This window comes from Dermacentor variabilis, chromosome 3 (genome assembly GCF_050947875.1).
Source record: "Dermacentor variabilis isolate Ectoservices chromosome 3, ASM5094787v1, whole genome shotgun sequence".
In the NCBI taxonomy this organism is placed as follows: Eukaryota; Metazoa; Arthropoda; class Arachnida; order Ixodida; family Ixodidae; genus Dermacentor; species Dermacentor variabilis.
In genome coordinates, this window is record NC_134570.1 from 82,101,647 (window position 1) to 82,117,279 (window position 15,633).

Here is a 15,633-nt window from a genome sequence, read left to right on the forward strand (position 1 = left end):
AAACGTACTTTGGGAAAAAAACCACACAACAAACAGAAGGCCAATCTTGTAGACAGTGTGCCTCGATTGCTAGGATTGTACGTCCCGTCTGTAAAAGCAAAGATAAAAGAAATGTGCTAAAGTGCTAATAGTAGCATGTTACCCCCCCCCTTTTTAATTGCTTAGCAAAATATACATTCATAAATCACAGCAAATACTACTGTGACAGCTAACCGCTCATCTTTCTTGGCGAGAGAAGCATCAAATCGAGTGACGGCAAAGAAAACAATACTTCTTCACCCCCAGTTTTCTTGAAGCACACAACTATCACCCTGGAGATAATCTGGTGGCAGCCACACTTGTTAAAGAGCTTTGGCCCCTATGAAAATCTCACATAGCCAAGCAATCTTACCTTCTTTTCTTTTTTTGCCAACAAGAAGATTACAGTTAATCACCATCTTATCTATAAGACAGCAGAATGGCTAGCATTCCAAATAAATTAATAAAAATGCTGTGCTGCAGTGTACAACGTTCTTATCACTTATTTGGTATCCACCACCTTATTTTGCTAGCCAAGCTCACGCATAGGTGCGACATTATATCATCCACCATTCTTCTTCCCTGTTAATAAAATTTTACCTTTCACAGCACTTCAGCACTTTCACAAGCGAAGTGGAGTAGCAGAAAGCACATACACTTGAACCACTCCACCAGATTTCCCCAGCTAAATCTATCTATCCATTACCGAGCGTGCGGCAAATGCCACACCACTGCTAGGGCAGCATGTCCGCAACTAGCACGACGATCAATGACGTTCAAGAGAAAACGAGCGAGCCTTTAGCGCTGCCCTTTCATATATGTGCCACGTGAGGCCCCACAGGAGGCACGAGAATGAGCAAAATACGTGCGAGAACAATCCCCTTACCCTCTGACGGAGGATGAGGGTCCAGCTTTCTCGCTATCCTGTTGAAGCACGCCGAGCAGCATTTCTGGATTCCGGCTGGGATTTCTGAAAAGTCGAACAAAAGCAAACGCGCGCTTGCAGAAATGCATGCATGGAGGCAGCCTGCAATGTTACTCGGACTATGCTTACCCAGAACGTGCTGAAAGGAGCAAGTACAAGACTCAGCAACAGTTTCTTTTTTCTTTACGACCAATATTTAAAAGAGCTAGTTAGGCTAGAAACAAAGCACAATATTTGATCTCATTAGCAACAAAATGTGTAAACAATAAGGCTTGAAAAACAACATGATGAAGCTGCACAACAACAAATTTACTTGACTACGTCCCAGCATGGCCGTTTTTTGCAGTATTCACGCGGTGTGCAACATGTCAATAGCAACCCTCTTCAAGATAACAGGCAACCAACCAGTATTTCTAACCAGAAAGTCACCAGAAATTTGCTTTTGTAAACCTTACCAGTACCTGCATTTCCACTTAACAAACAACTGGTGCAACATGTGTTTCAGCTCACTGAAACTGCACGAAATGGAAATGCATTTGTACCAGAACCCCAGTGTGTGCAGACGGCTACCAGTAGCTTCGAGTGCACTACACACAGCCAGGTTTTATATCGCTGGAAATAACGGTATGCCTCATAGCAAAGCATTTTGCCTTCCTTACATGATCACGTCTCTGAATGCACAACCCAACTTCAATGAACTTGCAAAACTTCCAGGAAAGCATGTAGGCTTTTGCTCGCAGATTTGTACAGAACTGTCAGTGCCCTGAACACCGTCAGATGGCGTAAAGCGAACGTACTAAAAGTGCAGAAACAAGAAAAGGGGTTGGGCAACGAAATGAACTTTACCAGAATAAATTCGACTTGGGACAGGTCCAGGCAGCAACGAAAACTGCATGTTCAATCACTATAACCTCGGGAGTCACAGAAGGCATGCCAAATACACACCAGCACTGCAGCTACAAGCAATGTCACTGGCTTATTCAATACCAAACAAGAAGTGAAGACTGTGAATCCTGGCAGCAGGGCATTACCGAGAATGATGCCGATACCAAGAGGCTAAATATAAAGTGAGCAACTCGTACAGCTCTGTTCCCACGGGACCCTGCACTCAAAGTCTTCCTTTAGCTAGCACCTGTGGCGGGCAGTAGTGTCTCTCGATTGAAGTAAACATTGCCCTTCAGCCAAGTTCCCCTGCAAGTGGCAAGCTTGCAGATCAGCATATACACTCACAAGTACTGAAGTGGAGAGGCACTGCAATGGAGAGTACATTCCTCACCCTGGAAGCCAAGAGCGACACCACCTTTCAGTTAAAGGATGGTGTTGAAGTGGAGGTGTGGGGTGAAGAAATGAAACGAATAATTTGGGGCATGTACCAGACAAAGAAAGTCGTGCCGACAGGTGAGCAAGTGCCTCCAACTGTCAACTATCTGTCGCTTATCCTGGTTGTAGACGATTATAGGATTTCAAGGATGCCAAAGGCTAAAATTCAAAAAGGGGGCAAACACTGAAAAAAAGTGAAAGCTACTCCTTAGCTGCAGTTCCCTTGCAGCTAAGCAGCTGCCAAGTTGAAACACACTTCAAGCTCTTCAGATCGCTTTTCTAAGAGGACTTTCCCATTGTAACAATGTCAACTGCCTTCTGGCACAATGGTTAGTAGTGTCCAACATCAACCAAAGATACTCGTCGCGTTAAACCCAAACGACTGAAACTCAAGTTTTCACCAGGCATTTCTGGAGACTAGGGCTCAAAAATCTAGCCACGACAGCTGTGGTGTGAACTGGCTGGTCAACCAACAAAATGGTGGCACAGTTTGGTTGCTTGATCTGGCTTTGTCTAGCTTCAAGATGGCAATAGCGATCTAAATAAGCCTGTCGTCGGTGGCTGTGGACATGCCACATTGCAATCATTTAGCAACACTCTCAAAAGAAAATATCTAGGGTTGTTTTGCGATAGACAGTGTCCATGGCACAGCGTTGTGTGGAGAACGTTATTTTTTATGTTCAAAAGTTGCCCCCAACACCAGTTTTCCAGGAGGTGCAAGGGCCCTTAAATCTATTTTTTCCAAATTCGATAGTTTTCACGATGTACAAACCCTGCCTGGCGCCTGTTACATTTACTAGCCCTGCTACAAATATGCTGTTGTAAAACCACTATTCTCAATTTCCTCAACAACCTTCAGGGTGCTGACGAGAGCTTTCAATCAGGCTTGAATGCGACCGATTAGAGCGAATGGTGTTTAGGCAGGTTGTTTTCTTCAACATAATCTAGAGCTTTGACTTACACATGAATGACTGAAAGCCCATGTAACTAGAGGCACTACACTTCGCAGTCCTAAACTAAACATCTAAAACGAGATGGCAATATGTGGAAGGAAACATACGTAGTTCCTTGCTGATAGACTCCTTGAGGTCCTTGTCCAGCTCTGTCCACTTTGCAGGAAGTGGCCGTAACCTCTTCATCTTGCGCTTGGGACTTTTGCACGTTGCTATTGGGCACCTGCACAATTTGCAAAGCAAAGCTTGCACTCAGGGAGGACCAAAACACAGCATCATGAAATAAAAGCCAACAAATTGTTCTCCAGCCATACAAAGCCCTAACCACACAAGGCGTTGTGTACGTGCGAGACTGTGCATCTGCACATTCCGGCTACACAATCCAAATTTGGCACACACCTGTCATACTGGTGAAGTCCACAAAGATGCGCACCTTGATATAATGGACACAAATATATCAAATTATCGCATATGCAGTTACAGATGTATAACTCAGACTCAACTAGGGCATTTAGGAGTCATTAGGAGTCTGAAATATCAGATTCAGCAGAATTGAGCAGCAAGAAAAGGTGCCATGAAAGGTGCATGCGACTTTCGGAGATACTTTTCAAGAGATTTCGCGTGACTAGTGCCAGACTAGCAACGCCTGCATGCAATGGCACTCGTGGCACAGTGCCACGAACACTTGTCGCCTGTTGATGTGCTGGATCAAAATAACGAAATCCCGCGAAAATGAAACCATTTTCCCAAGTGTTCGCTTAACATGCAACCCACATTTGTCAACGCTTGCTTGCAAAGTAACCAGTCCATATCTCCATCATTGTTATGCAGTCACAACAGACGGTAGTTGGTGCATGCATCGAATCTTCCTCCCGCAGCCACAAAACAAAGCCAAGATTCTGTAACATTGTCTTCTCATGCTATTCTTTCTTGCACTTCATTAGTTGTCTGAAGACGCTGTAAGGTGTCCAAAATTTCAGTCGTCCTTATACGTTAAGTTATGGGGCCATGTGGCGCTGCTGCGATTCTGTCCGAATAATGGAGCATATCCGAATTATCGGTGGGCGACTCTAATGAAATGTCATTTAGCAGAGTACTATGATAGGCGAGTTGGTGCACCAATGTACTGTGGCGCAAAGTACAAAAGCTGTGAAAAAAGAAAAGAAGGCGAACCACCGACTCAAAGGTGTGCAAGCAGAGATTTTTACACAATGGCTTTTGTAGCCAAGGTTTAAGACCCGCCGTGTTTGCTTAGTGGCTATGGCTTTGGGCTGCTAAGCATGAGGTCGCGGGATGGAATCCTGGCCACGGCGGCCGCGTTTCCATGGGGCAAAATGCGAAAACACCTGTGTACTTAGACTTAGGTGCATGTTAAAGAAACCCAGGTGGTCCAAATTTCCAGAGTCCCCCACTATGACGTGCCTCGTAATCAGAGAGTGGTTTTGGCACGTAAAACCCCATAATTTTAAGTGAAGGTTTAAGACATGACAGCAAAGCTTTTGAAGCCTTTCATACAAAACCTCAAGCAACCTGCACAGGCCTCCTGCTGCACTAGCTAGAGTAAATTGGTAACAACAGAGCGTGCAATGGTTTGAAGCCTTTCCTCCCCCCCCCCCCCCCACTTAATAACCAAGGGCCCAGCAAACCCAGACTCTGCACAGCATGGCAAGAGGAGCAGCAGCCGTGCCGAGGTACTGAGGTGGCCAGCGAACAATAGGGAGAGCAAACGTACTGGGCAATACGCTGGCGCACGGTCTTGAACCGACAGCTGACGCACACACGTGCATCCGGCACCAGGTCCGTGTCCTTGAGACCGTACATGTGGCAGTTTGCCTTGGTTAGGGGCCGCCACTGGCCACTTTTCTCCAAGCGGCACTGGCACACCATGCAAGGCAGTCCAGTCTCTCCTCCTCCTGCACAGACATCCGGGCATTCATGTGTCAAGTCGCACACGTTGCCTTTCACAGACTGTTTCGCAAGTGGTAGGACACAGATGCATCAATAATTCAGCATGCATCCCTTTCCCCTTGGCATTAAGACCGGGCCAAATAACCAAGCAATACGATATTCAGATGACACTCTCGTCAGAAGAAACCACAATGCAATCCTGCCTGTCCAATTTTTTTTTTTCGTGTGCTCTTAATGCTTACTAGTGTCGCAGGGTCAAAGCCTTCTCGCATCCTTTCCATCATCGTGGCTTCGAAGTAATGAAACTAAGTGAACATATGCACGAACCTTTGCCCTCCACTGAAGTAGCTGCACTGCTTTCCGAAACTTTCTCCAGCATTGGAGTCTTCAAACTGGAAAATAAACAACACAAAATTACCATTGAGGTTATTTGCACAACATTGAGGTTATTTGCACAACTTTAGCAGTGGCTACCATAAACACACTAAATCCCACTGTAAATAATCACACTTGCAATTTAAGTCCAACAAACATCTCTGCAATAGTGGGCAAAGCAGCATTACAGGAAATTTACACTGCAATTCTATAAAGTGGAATTGCAACTATTTTAACCTGTACGTCACAGCACAGCAGATTCAGGGATTTCGTATTCAATCCCTTCTTGCTCGGCTAGTCTTCTAGATAGCCAGACATTTTCCTTTGTGGCATTTACAAGCATACAAGAGACGCCATAGTGGAGCACTCCAGATGGAGCGCTGACCACCCGGAATCCCTGCACTTAAATCCAAGTACATTAGTGTTTTTTGCCAAGGTTGGCTGGATTTTAGTAGCTGCAAAGGGCCGAACCCATGACCTAGACCTGAGCAAAACGCCACAGCCCCCTCCCAAAGCTAACTGCAATGCCATGGAACACACGGTGAACGGACAGAATGGACTGGAAAAACTCACCCATTAATGGTGTCCACAATGCACGGTGGCTTGCTGGCTTCCTCGCCAATGGGGCCGTTGGCCTGAGGTTGCGTTGGAGGTGGCGTGGCCAAGGATGCCTGGCACGGAGACCCGCCCCTCGACGGTGCTGCCGCCACCGAGGGCGCAGCCTTGTCTTCACTTCGGCCACCGCCGTTGCTTTCCGTGGGGAGTGCAGTGGTGGTGGTAGTGGTGGTGGTGGCGGCAGCGGAGGCGCCGGTGGTGGTTGCTGCGGTGGCGGTAGTGGTAGTCGACGTTGCCGTAACAGTGGCGGTTGCCACACCAGTGCTGGTTGTTGCCGTCGTGGAACTGGTGGCGGTGGTCGTGGTAATGGTGGCGGTGGTGGTGGTGGCAGTGATGGTGCTTGTGCTGCCACTACTGCTCGTAGGCAGGGGGTTGCGCACGGGCAATGAGCTTGTCACCGGCTGGGGCTGAGAGGCAGGTGGAACGGGGGCCTTCACCATGGCTCTTGTGCGTTTCTTGACGTTGTGCTTGCGCAGCAGCTGCTTGTAGTTCTCACTCTTCTTGGTCAGGTAGTAATACTGGACACAGTCTGCTACACTCTGCGCACACGGGGACAGCAGAGCACCACACCTCAGGAGACAGACCACAATTGATTCATCACATCAACGCAAGTTCACTGCAAACAACCAAGTAAGGTAGTACCCTGTGTTGGTAGCTTTCCATTTCATATTATTTCTCATATATTTGTGGTGGATAAATAAAAAAATACTTGGCTCATTTTCTCAAGTGTTTGCATGAGTTTCTACAGTACCAAAGGTAGACACTTGCAAACCGTAAGGCAGAAATGAAATTTTTTGGTGGCAAATACTAAATGCAACGCCTGAGTTGGGCACTCAGAAACAATGACGCTACTGCACTACTACAATGTTTATCTTTTTCTGGTGAATGGTCTTAAGTGGCTAATGAGCCTTGCGAAGAGTGCAACAAACGATCAGGAAAAGAAAAAGAAAAGCTTGTAAATGGAAACGGTGACTTTCGGAAGGTGGCAGCAATAGTACCGTTGCACGAGCCCTCACCTTCCTCTCCAGGTAGGAGGCGATGACGCCGAAGTTCTTGGGATGCTGGAGGTACTTCTCACGGAAAATCTCCTTCTCCTGGTCGGTCCAGACATTCTGCATCTGGCGATCCTTGTACTCGGCCGACAGGTCTTCCACCAGGCTATTGCGGTTCAGGTAGCGTGGACGCCGCGACCGCACGTCCACCAGGATCGGTGGCACGACTGCGTAGCTCCGCATCTTGCGATCCTCGTTCTGCACACAACCCGCAATGCCAGTGTCAGACCGTTTCCCAAATGCACACCAGCAGATCTCGCCACAACAAGCTCGCATCACAAGAGACACAGCAAGCAGCCTAAGCACCACTGGCGACGCATGAATAGCGACACAGTTCGCTAAGCGAACCGCACAAGCATGCAACTACATGTTGCATGCTTGTGCTCAGAAAAATAACTACGTAACAGGCAACTACACTGAAACTACCGCATGAATGTCCAAAGGAATACTTAGGGTTCGCACGGCTGATCCTACCGAAGCATACTTGAGATCAGCTTGGAAAATAACGGCAACTTTAAGAGAAGGACATGGGATTCTGAATCGGTGTAGTTTTTAAAGACAATCTTAAATGACGCATCCATTCCAACTAGCCCAACTTTCCACCTAAACAAAAGAACAAAACACACCATAAACGCATGCTGCACTTCCTCCCACATGCAAGGAACATGCCACTGGTCTCACTGATCTATTGAAAACCACTTTCTCTCTCCCAAGTTCTGTTCCAAGTCATAAGGGGGGGCCCACCCACCTCCTGCTCCTGGAGCCCGTCCATGATCTCCTCCAGTTCGGCTTCACTGCGCACCCGCTGGCCCGCCCGCGAGAAACGCTCCCGGTCCTCCCGCTGCTTCTTCAGCTCGGGGAACTGCTTCTCAAAGAACTCTCGCTGCTTCTGGTCCTTGGCTCTGCACACAATAGAGCCAATGGGATTCCTTTTCATTGGCACTACTTGTCAGCAGGGGGCCCCAACTTGTGCGAATTACCGAGGATGACATTTGGTGTTGTTTTAACTGAGTAACTAAAACAGAGTGAAGAACAGGGGGTCTAGAGACCTTAACCGAGGTACTGGTGCATGCACGAAGCCACCAAGCCACTAGTTCGCTTCCTGAAGGCCTGCGACTACGCTTGAGGATGTACGCACCGTCATGGGTACCTGTGGGCACACCCAATTCTCTCTCGTCCTTTGCCCTATCTGCCTTTCCCTCCGACTCTCATGCACAGCAATTTTTGCTGATTAAACTTGACACTGCTCTTTCATGTTCATGTCAACGCTCCAAGACAGTACTTACAAACAGGGAAAAAAACATGCAATGTGGCAAAAGGATACTCACTTTCGTGCAGCGTTGTTTTCCCTCTTTTCCATTTTTCTCAGCCATGCCTGCATAAGCTGATTGTAAGTATCTGTTAAGTATTTTTCCTGCAAAAGAATGGGAAAGGGGGTCCTATATTAGTATGCAGGACAGTCCAAATGTAGTGTGCCACAAGCACATTCGTATGTAAAGGCCAATGCAGTACAATACGCAAGGGACCAGCAGCAACTTTTCTTACCCTTGCTTCTCGTTCTTGTGCTCTCCTTTTAAAATATATTGTCAAACTTTTCCTAAACTCGTGGAATCTGGAAAGAAGTGCCAAACATAAGGACTTGTAAAGGAAATGCTGCTTTTGGCTAATCTGCAGTATACTTTAGTTGGAAGCTACAGTTATCAAGTGTGAACACCACCCCTGATAGGCAAAAACAAGCACAATAAAAGTTTAACTTACAAGGAATGCCTTCCATAGAGTTGTTTGTCAGTGATGCTTGCCTTAATAAATATCACTAAGCTAAATAAGGGTTAGCTTGACCCCTCTAACAGTAAAGGAAAACATCCCTATAGCACAACGCTGACATTTGTCAAATCTGCAACTGGAATGATTGACAACAATGTGCAGACTTGCAGTTTAGCAATTCCACACCAGGCATATAAACCTAAGGCAAGCTAACCACAAATTCACTACCAAAACATTGCAATACAAGTGTTATCCAAGCGTTAAAAAGAAGGTCGCTTACTTTTTCTTGTTTTCGTGATATATGGCAGTGTCAGAAGGTTGATTGTACATTGGCTACAAAGGAAAATAAAATGCCATGTTCATGTACACGACTCACATCAAGCAAAGAACTTTCAACTGCAGGCAAGAACCAAGCGTCACTCACCAAATCCACTTTCGGGCCTAGATTATCAAGAGCGGCATGGGCAAGCTGTGCTTTTTTCTGCAGTTTGGAGAGGGGACAGAGGTAAAAGGAATACTAGTCAGCGTGGAGTGTTGGACACAAACAGAGAGAGAGAGAGAGAGAGAGAGAGAGAGAGAGAGAAAGAGCACAAAATGTCTACTTGGTAAATTTAGTTGCCCTACTCAATATACAACACCACAGCTCCTTCCAAATGGCTTTCTACAAATGAGTCTAAATAGAGTCCCTCGTCATATGTCCCACCTCTCCGTTTCCACTAAAGCCGCTTTTTGAATACTCGTTCGGTTTTTAAAGACATGCGAATTGTGCAACAGTCTTTGAATGTTTTCGCACGTAGCATCGCATTACTGTGTGAATTTTTCTGTTTCTCCTCTTTCTCCTTTTATTCCACTTACACTGGCTAACCTCCCTGTCTTTCCTCCCCTTTTGTCTCTCGCTCTCTTCTCCTTCAGTCATTTTGCCAGCAAATTTGCTGCCTCTGGCAAGCAATTCGAAACTCAAAACTGGTTCTACTTCCACATGCGACGTGTGAACACACACACTTCCCCTGCCTTTCATGGAGAAATGTTAGCAGGAAGCATATAGCAGCGCTTCAATGCTATGCCACAATCGGAGAGAGAAGAAGCGCCGTAGTAAGAGGGCAAATTATTTGCAATTAACCTGGTCAGCTGGAAACTACTCTACAGGGGCTTTAGTTACAAATAGGTACCAAATATTCTAGTAGCCACACCATTCAACTTATGAAAAAAAAAAAAAAAAAAACGAAACATTGCAGCGCCTGGAGCTGTTAAAGCCTGCCACCCAAAATCAGTGTTTTCTTATCGGTGTGGCATTTTTTGAGACAGTAAAACCAAACGAAATCAAGTTGTTGAGTGACCCCGGAATATGATGGCACCAGAGCAAAAGATGACCCTCAATATGGCGGCAGTTTGGGTTATTGCCTATCTAAACCATGCAGCGCGGTTCTCACAGAACTATGCCACACATTATGAAGCAGATAGGTAAAGATGCTTATTGCATAGCTGTGAATGCGACATGTGATGGCCCATGAGGAAATCTGCGGGTACCGGAAGAAGAGACCAAGTGCTTGCCAGCCTCTTCATGCAACACAGGCAGGCCGTACTGCAAGGAAGCTGCTGTGGCAGGCACTTATCTCTCTCTATCATGCCTTTCCTCGTTTACGTGGGATCTAGTGGCCGGAAAACTTATCATATGATATCATTTGGGTGATGTACAGAACATTAGTGCTGAAAGACTGTTTTCTTGGAAGGTATTAACCAGTAAAGAAAGCTTAACTGCATTGGGTCATTTTCTTGTGTTTCAGATCGTGAACGCGTGTCTGAAAACCATACGAAATGGGATCGTATTAACAATGTGTTCTACTTTATCTACTGCAGTGGATTTCAGTTAAGGATGCTGGCACTAGGCAAACCGAGTTGAGCAGAATGTTTCTTTTATCAGTTTCCGCATGTCGATGCTGACATGAGACTTCTCTCAACTCAGACGAGCTCACAGCCTTGACATTGAAGTGTGTTTCGGGAAGTAACTTATGTTGACATGCAGTCGCGGACATAAGCACATCCAGTGAAGGTGAATTATCAAACCACCTTCGTGAAAAAATGCAACGCCAAGGCCGTCTATTTGAAGAAGGAAATGCAATAACACACCCTATTTTCTGAGTAGACGACTTGTGCAACACTCAGCTGCTTGGGTTCAATGGGTGCTGTGTCTTGCGCGTCCTTTTTGCTGTCTGCAGGGTTGTTGGCTTCTAGCTCTTGCTGCAAGAGATGGAAGAGCGGAAAAGAACAATTTAGAACTATCACGCATGTAGTGGTTACAAGAACATTATCAATTGGTAAACATCAGCTTAACCACATGAGTAAGTGCACAGTACGAGTAAGACAAATCAAACCTCCCTTTCCCACTGTTCATTTCTCTCCTGCCCCCACTACATTTATTCTTAAAGGCCTGGCGTCAGCCAATTGCACACTGTTACGCACTGCGTGCCTTCACACTTTCCTCGTATTCTGAATACAGGTGAATAAGCAGGCCCCAAGATGTGATGGTAAATGCGTGGCCCCACCCACCTGCTTTTTCCTGAGCTTGTTGGTCTGTGACTCGACCTGTGCTATCTCCCGGTCTAGCCTGTTGATGGCATTGAGCAGATCATCCTTGGAGGACCTGCCCTGGGGTGACAGCGGGGGCCGACCGTCCTCCCCGGGCAGCGTGGGAGAGATGGCCTCGGTCTGGGGCACATACGCAGCGGGCTCTTTCTTGACCTCCACACCCGCAGGCATCAGGTGGTGCTGCGATGAGAGGTGGGACGACGATGGGTGGTGGTGGTGCGGCGAGGAGGTGTCGATGAGCAAGGGCTGCTGGGCCTTGGGGTCGCCCAGCAGCAGGCCAAGCCGGGGCCGCTTGTTCAGGTGCACCACCTCGAGTGGCTCGACGAGGCCACTCGATGCACTGGCCACCGCCGAGCCCCCGGGGGGACCTCCCACCAGGCCCACCAGGCCCCCGCCCAGGTCGCGCTGTTCGTACTGTGGGAACCGGTACGCCTCCAAGTACCTGCACATCACATCACCGTCACACAAGGCTAGTTGCTCCTAAGCCAGCCCTAACACAACAGACATTGAAAAAGGGTTGGTCATCCCAGGTGTACTTGTCAGCCACCACCCACAGACAGCTTAAGATGCACTACCACTACCAGTGGTAAGTTGGAATGAGAACAGTATGAGTAAGCAAGAGAATTGTGTGGAAGAATCGGTAACATGTACCATGACGAGTACTAAAATGCTCATATTTTCTTAATATGCACAGAAGAAAAACCAGCAACAATTGCCAGAATTATGCTGCATGTTGAAACATTCAGCTGTGCTAGAAGCTTCACTATCATTTATGGATAAGACCAACGAGTAGACACTGTCATGTAGCCCACCACTTCAACATGTGACCAGTAATGTCACTATAATCACTCTTGGTGTCGCCAACTGCAAACTGAATGCAAACTGAATGCATTCTGTGAATACTAGATTAGCCTCACGGGGCAGCTGGGCCAAGGTTGACGAGTACAAAGCTTGCAACCCTCATGGTGGCTTTCAAGATACACACAAGTGATATCGCACATAGATGGCGTCAATACGAAGTGCTTTTAGAGACGTTGGTTTTACTGTGTACCAGACATGTAAACCAGTGGTTGGACAAACAAGCCACAATCAAATGCCAATCCCTTTAACTGTGCTTGGATGAAAAGTGAACGAAGACAATACAGCCCCCTTTAACCTCTTCCCCAACAGGTTTGCTGTAGTGCAGCACATCCAACAAGAGAAACCCACCGTTCCCGCTCGGCACGCTCCTGGTTGGCAGCATACTCCGCAGGCGTTGGGAGCAGAGACGGTCTCCGCCGCACATGCTGTGGCTCGGGTTCTCGGAAGCGTTCCAGAAGGAACTCCTGTTGTTGCTGTTGCTGCTGCTGGTGCTGCTGCTGCTGCTGCTGTTGCTGGTGCTGATGGTGCTGCTGTTGCTGCTGCTGCTGCTGTTGCTGCTGTTGCTGTTGCTGCTGCTGCTGGTGCTGCCGCTCTGCCTGCAGCTGCTGGTGCTGCCGCTCTGCCTGCAGCTGCAAGCCAAAATAGCTTGAGCACCTTCAGCGACCTAGACGCAGTCAAAGCAAGACTGCTCTTAAAGCACTAAACAAATGATATCTGCAAACACTAGCTTCGGGAAAACGAAAAGTGGAACTCAAGCAAAGGTTACTCCCAACAGCTCTTAGATGTTACACAAAAGCTGATGACATGAGGTTGCACCAAGCACTCTGATAATGCTATAGCAGGGCAAACAGGACATGAGCTAGTACATGTAGTAGTGCACAAGCTTCCAAGTGGGGTTTCAACTGGGCAAATCTTTACCCAGTTATTTCAGCCATATTTCAAAGTCCTGAACTATGTGCACACCTTTCTACACAGGAAAGTGCTTATCCATTTCTAGCTGCTGCCTTTGAACATTGCAAAGTTCGTAGCCCCTTTTGCACACAGCATATGAGCATATGCACTGTCATAACGGAAACATTCTAGAGCGTGGAAGCATTTTAGAGCAACCGATGAGCCAAGGATCCAAGGCTCTCTCGCCGTTCTAACACCCTGCTAGCTTACTCTTAAAGCTATTCCAAATGGTGCACCTTGTAAGGGGACTTTACCACAGCAGCTACTTACCAAGCTGAATTTACGGAAAGACAACAAACCGATATCAAGCACAATATCCCATTGAAGGTCTGGTCTAGGTAATAACATGCATTGCAGCATACAATACCAGTGAACTTATGCTCATGTTCAGCACAGCGGGAATGGTGAGTACGCATTTCAAAGAACTTTGAATACAACCTTAAGCACAACTTTATCACAAATTCAGACAAGTGCACGGCCGATGTGCTAAACAGCTTACTTACGTTGCCATTGATATTTGGTGCATGTTTCCTATGCGAGAATGCATGACAGCCACTTTTCTGGACACAAAAATGTGATTCTATTTCAATACTGCATCAGCCTTGACAGGCAATCATAAACAGTAGAGAAGGAAAACTATCAACACTCTGGCCTTCACAAATTGAAGAGGTCCCCATTAGCATAATTACCTTTACTGGCAACCTTCACCAACGTCCCAGAGCCAGATTCTTCGCCATTGCTCAGATTCAGTGTGCTCGCAAAATAAAGTGCCAAGGCAATGGCACTTTATTTTGTTTATGTTTAGACAATCAACATTGCTGCCCTGAGGCAAAACGAAGGACACAAAAGAGAGAGGGAGAAGAAAAAAAGCTGGGAAAAGAGGTACCCAAAGGGGTACAAAGACGGAATGTGACAAGGTGCTCAGCAATGCCAACGGATCAAAAGCAGGCTAGCGATAATGCCACTGCTCTTCCTCTATGTTGCCCTCCCCGGATAAGCCAAGTGGCCTGTTTATCCGAGCTACAGCAACACCTTAAAGCACAATGATACGCGATAGTGAAGAGCCTTGCCCTGCTTATCAGGGAAGCACCCACCGCAGCGCAACATGCAATCTCCCTGGAGGGAATGAAATAGTGCTCCACAAGCAAGAGGGTGGCAGCCACGGTGGCAACTTTCGCTCTGTCACCAATATACACGCCAGCCCAAGCTTATCATTCTGCTGCCTCGCCCACTTCCCATCTTCTCGGTGTGTGCGTGCTCTTGTTACCCAGCGCTGATAAAAACGTTGGCGGATGCTAACAACGATCCAGGGACGAACATGCCACACCAAGGCCTGATAAGAGAGGACGTGGGTGAGAACAAAAAATAAATAAATGCACGCTTGGCTGGCCTCCAAGGTGGGTTGAGGCTTGTCAGTTTGCGCTAGGCTGCGCGGAAATGATAACACATTCCTGTTGACAGGCGCATTCCCGACTAGGACTTTTCGAACGTTGCTCGCTCGCAGGAACCTGTGCACTTACTTCACCAGTGCCCTTTCGAACGCAAAGAGAAAAGGAAAAGGTACTGAACGCACTCTTTACCTAGCGTGTTTTCGGCGTGTCACACACGTGTGCTACTTATGCTCAATCCATCTGTGGCTATTTTATGAAGCAAAAGCTTAAGGTTAGATTCATTTGAAGCAGCTAAGTGCCACCGAGCCTGGCAACAAAGGATGCAGCGCACTGCAACTATACAAATGGACATAGGCATTTCCCAAAAGCCAGCTTCGAATGCTATTGACTTTCAGTGCACACGAAGCAGAGACTCATATTCATAGAAGAGGAGCCCTCCACTTAGGTGGATAACGTGCCCCTATACAGGATGGATTACAATTCTTCCTTTTCTTGCATCCGTCTAAAAACAGCGCTTCTTTCTCCGAAGGGAATCCAATGCGGATCATTCAGAAAAAGCTTTGCAATCGAAAGAAAGATTTCTGATCGTCAGTAGAACAATGGTGGTGGTGTTGGGTTGAAGCTCCAGACTGCTATAAGCTTTTATTCCAAGTGCAAAGCTTTCCGAAAGACCCAAGTGCCGAGTTTCTCATTTCATGAATCAACAGCAGGGGCAAGACATACCTGAAAGGCATCGCGATAGCTCTGCTGGGTTGAGTTGAGCAGGGGCGAGAAGTGTGTCCGGGTCGGGTCCTGTGGGTAAGGGTAGCCCCGTGTGCCAGCCAAGGGGGGACTCAGGGGCCCAGCCCGCTTGTAAGGAGAGCCCGCATCATGGCCCCTGCACCACCAGCAGACGAGAAGAACAACATGTATGC

General features: G+C 47.2%; 1 protein-coding gene across 4 annotated transcripts in view; it reads right to left on the reverse strand.

Annotated features, from left to right (window-relative positions):
* LOC142575965 (uncharacterized) overlaps positions 1–15,633 on the reverse strand; it is a 71,768-nt gene that overhangs the window by 15,715 nt on the left and 40,420 nt on the right. For 3 of the 4 annotated variants that reach the window (XM_075685816.1, XM_075685814.1, XM_075685815.1), the window contains 15 exons: positions 15,443–15,596; positions 12,726–13,006; positions 11,478–11,958; positions 11,058–11,168; positions 9,355–9,411; positions 9,211–9,263; positions 8,712–8,778; positions 8,495–8,580; positions 7,915–8,068; positions 7,131–7,364; positions 6,073–6,653; positions 5,452–5,516; positions 4,949–5,129; positions 3,324–3,439; positions 905–988 (listed from right to left, as the gene is read on the reverse strand). In XM_075685816.1, the coding sequence (XP_075541931.1) occupies positions 905–988; positions 3,324–3,439; positions 4,949–5,129; positions 5,452–5,516; positions 6,073–6,653; positions 7,131–7,364; positions 7,915–8,068; positions 8,495–8,580; positions 8,712–8,778; positions 9,211–9,263; positions 9,355–9,411; positions 11,058–11,168; positions 11,478–11,958; positions 12,726–13,006; positions 15,443–15,596 (2,705 nt within the window). Of the gene's footprint in view, positions 1–904; positions 989–3,323; positions 3,440–4,948; positions 5,130–5,451; positions 5,517–6,072; positions 6,654–7,130; positions 7,365–7,914; positions 8,069–8,494; positions 8,581–8,711; positions 8,779–9,210; positions 9,264–9,354; positions 9,412–11,057; positions 11,169–11,477; positions 11,959–12,725; positions 13,007–15,442; positions 15,597–15,633 lie in introns of those variants that run through there. The other variant, XM_075685817.1, reaches the window with a different exon arrangement.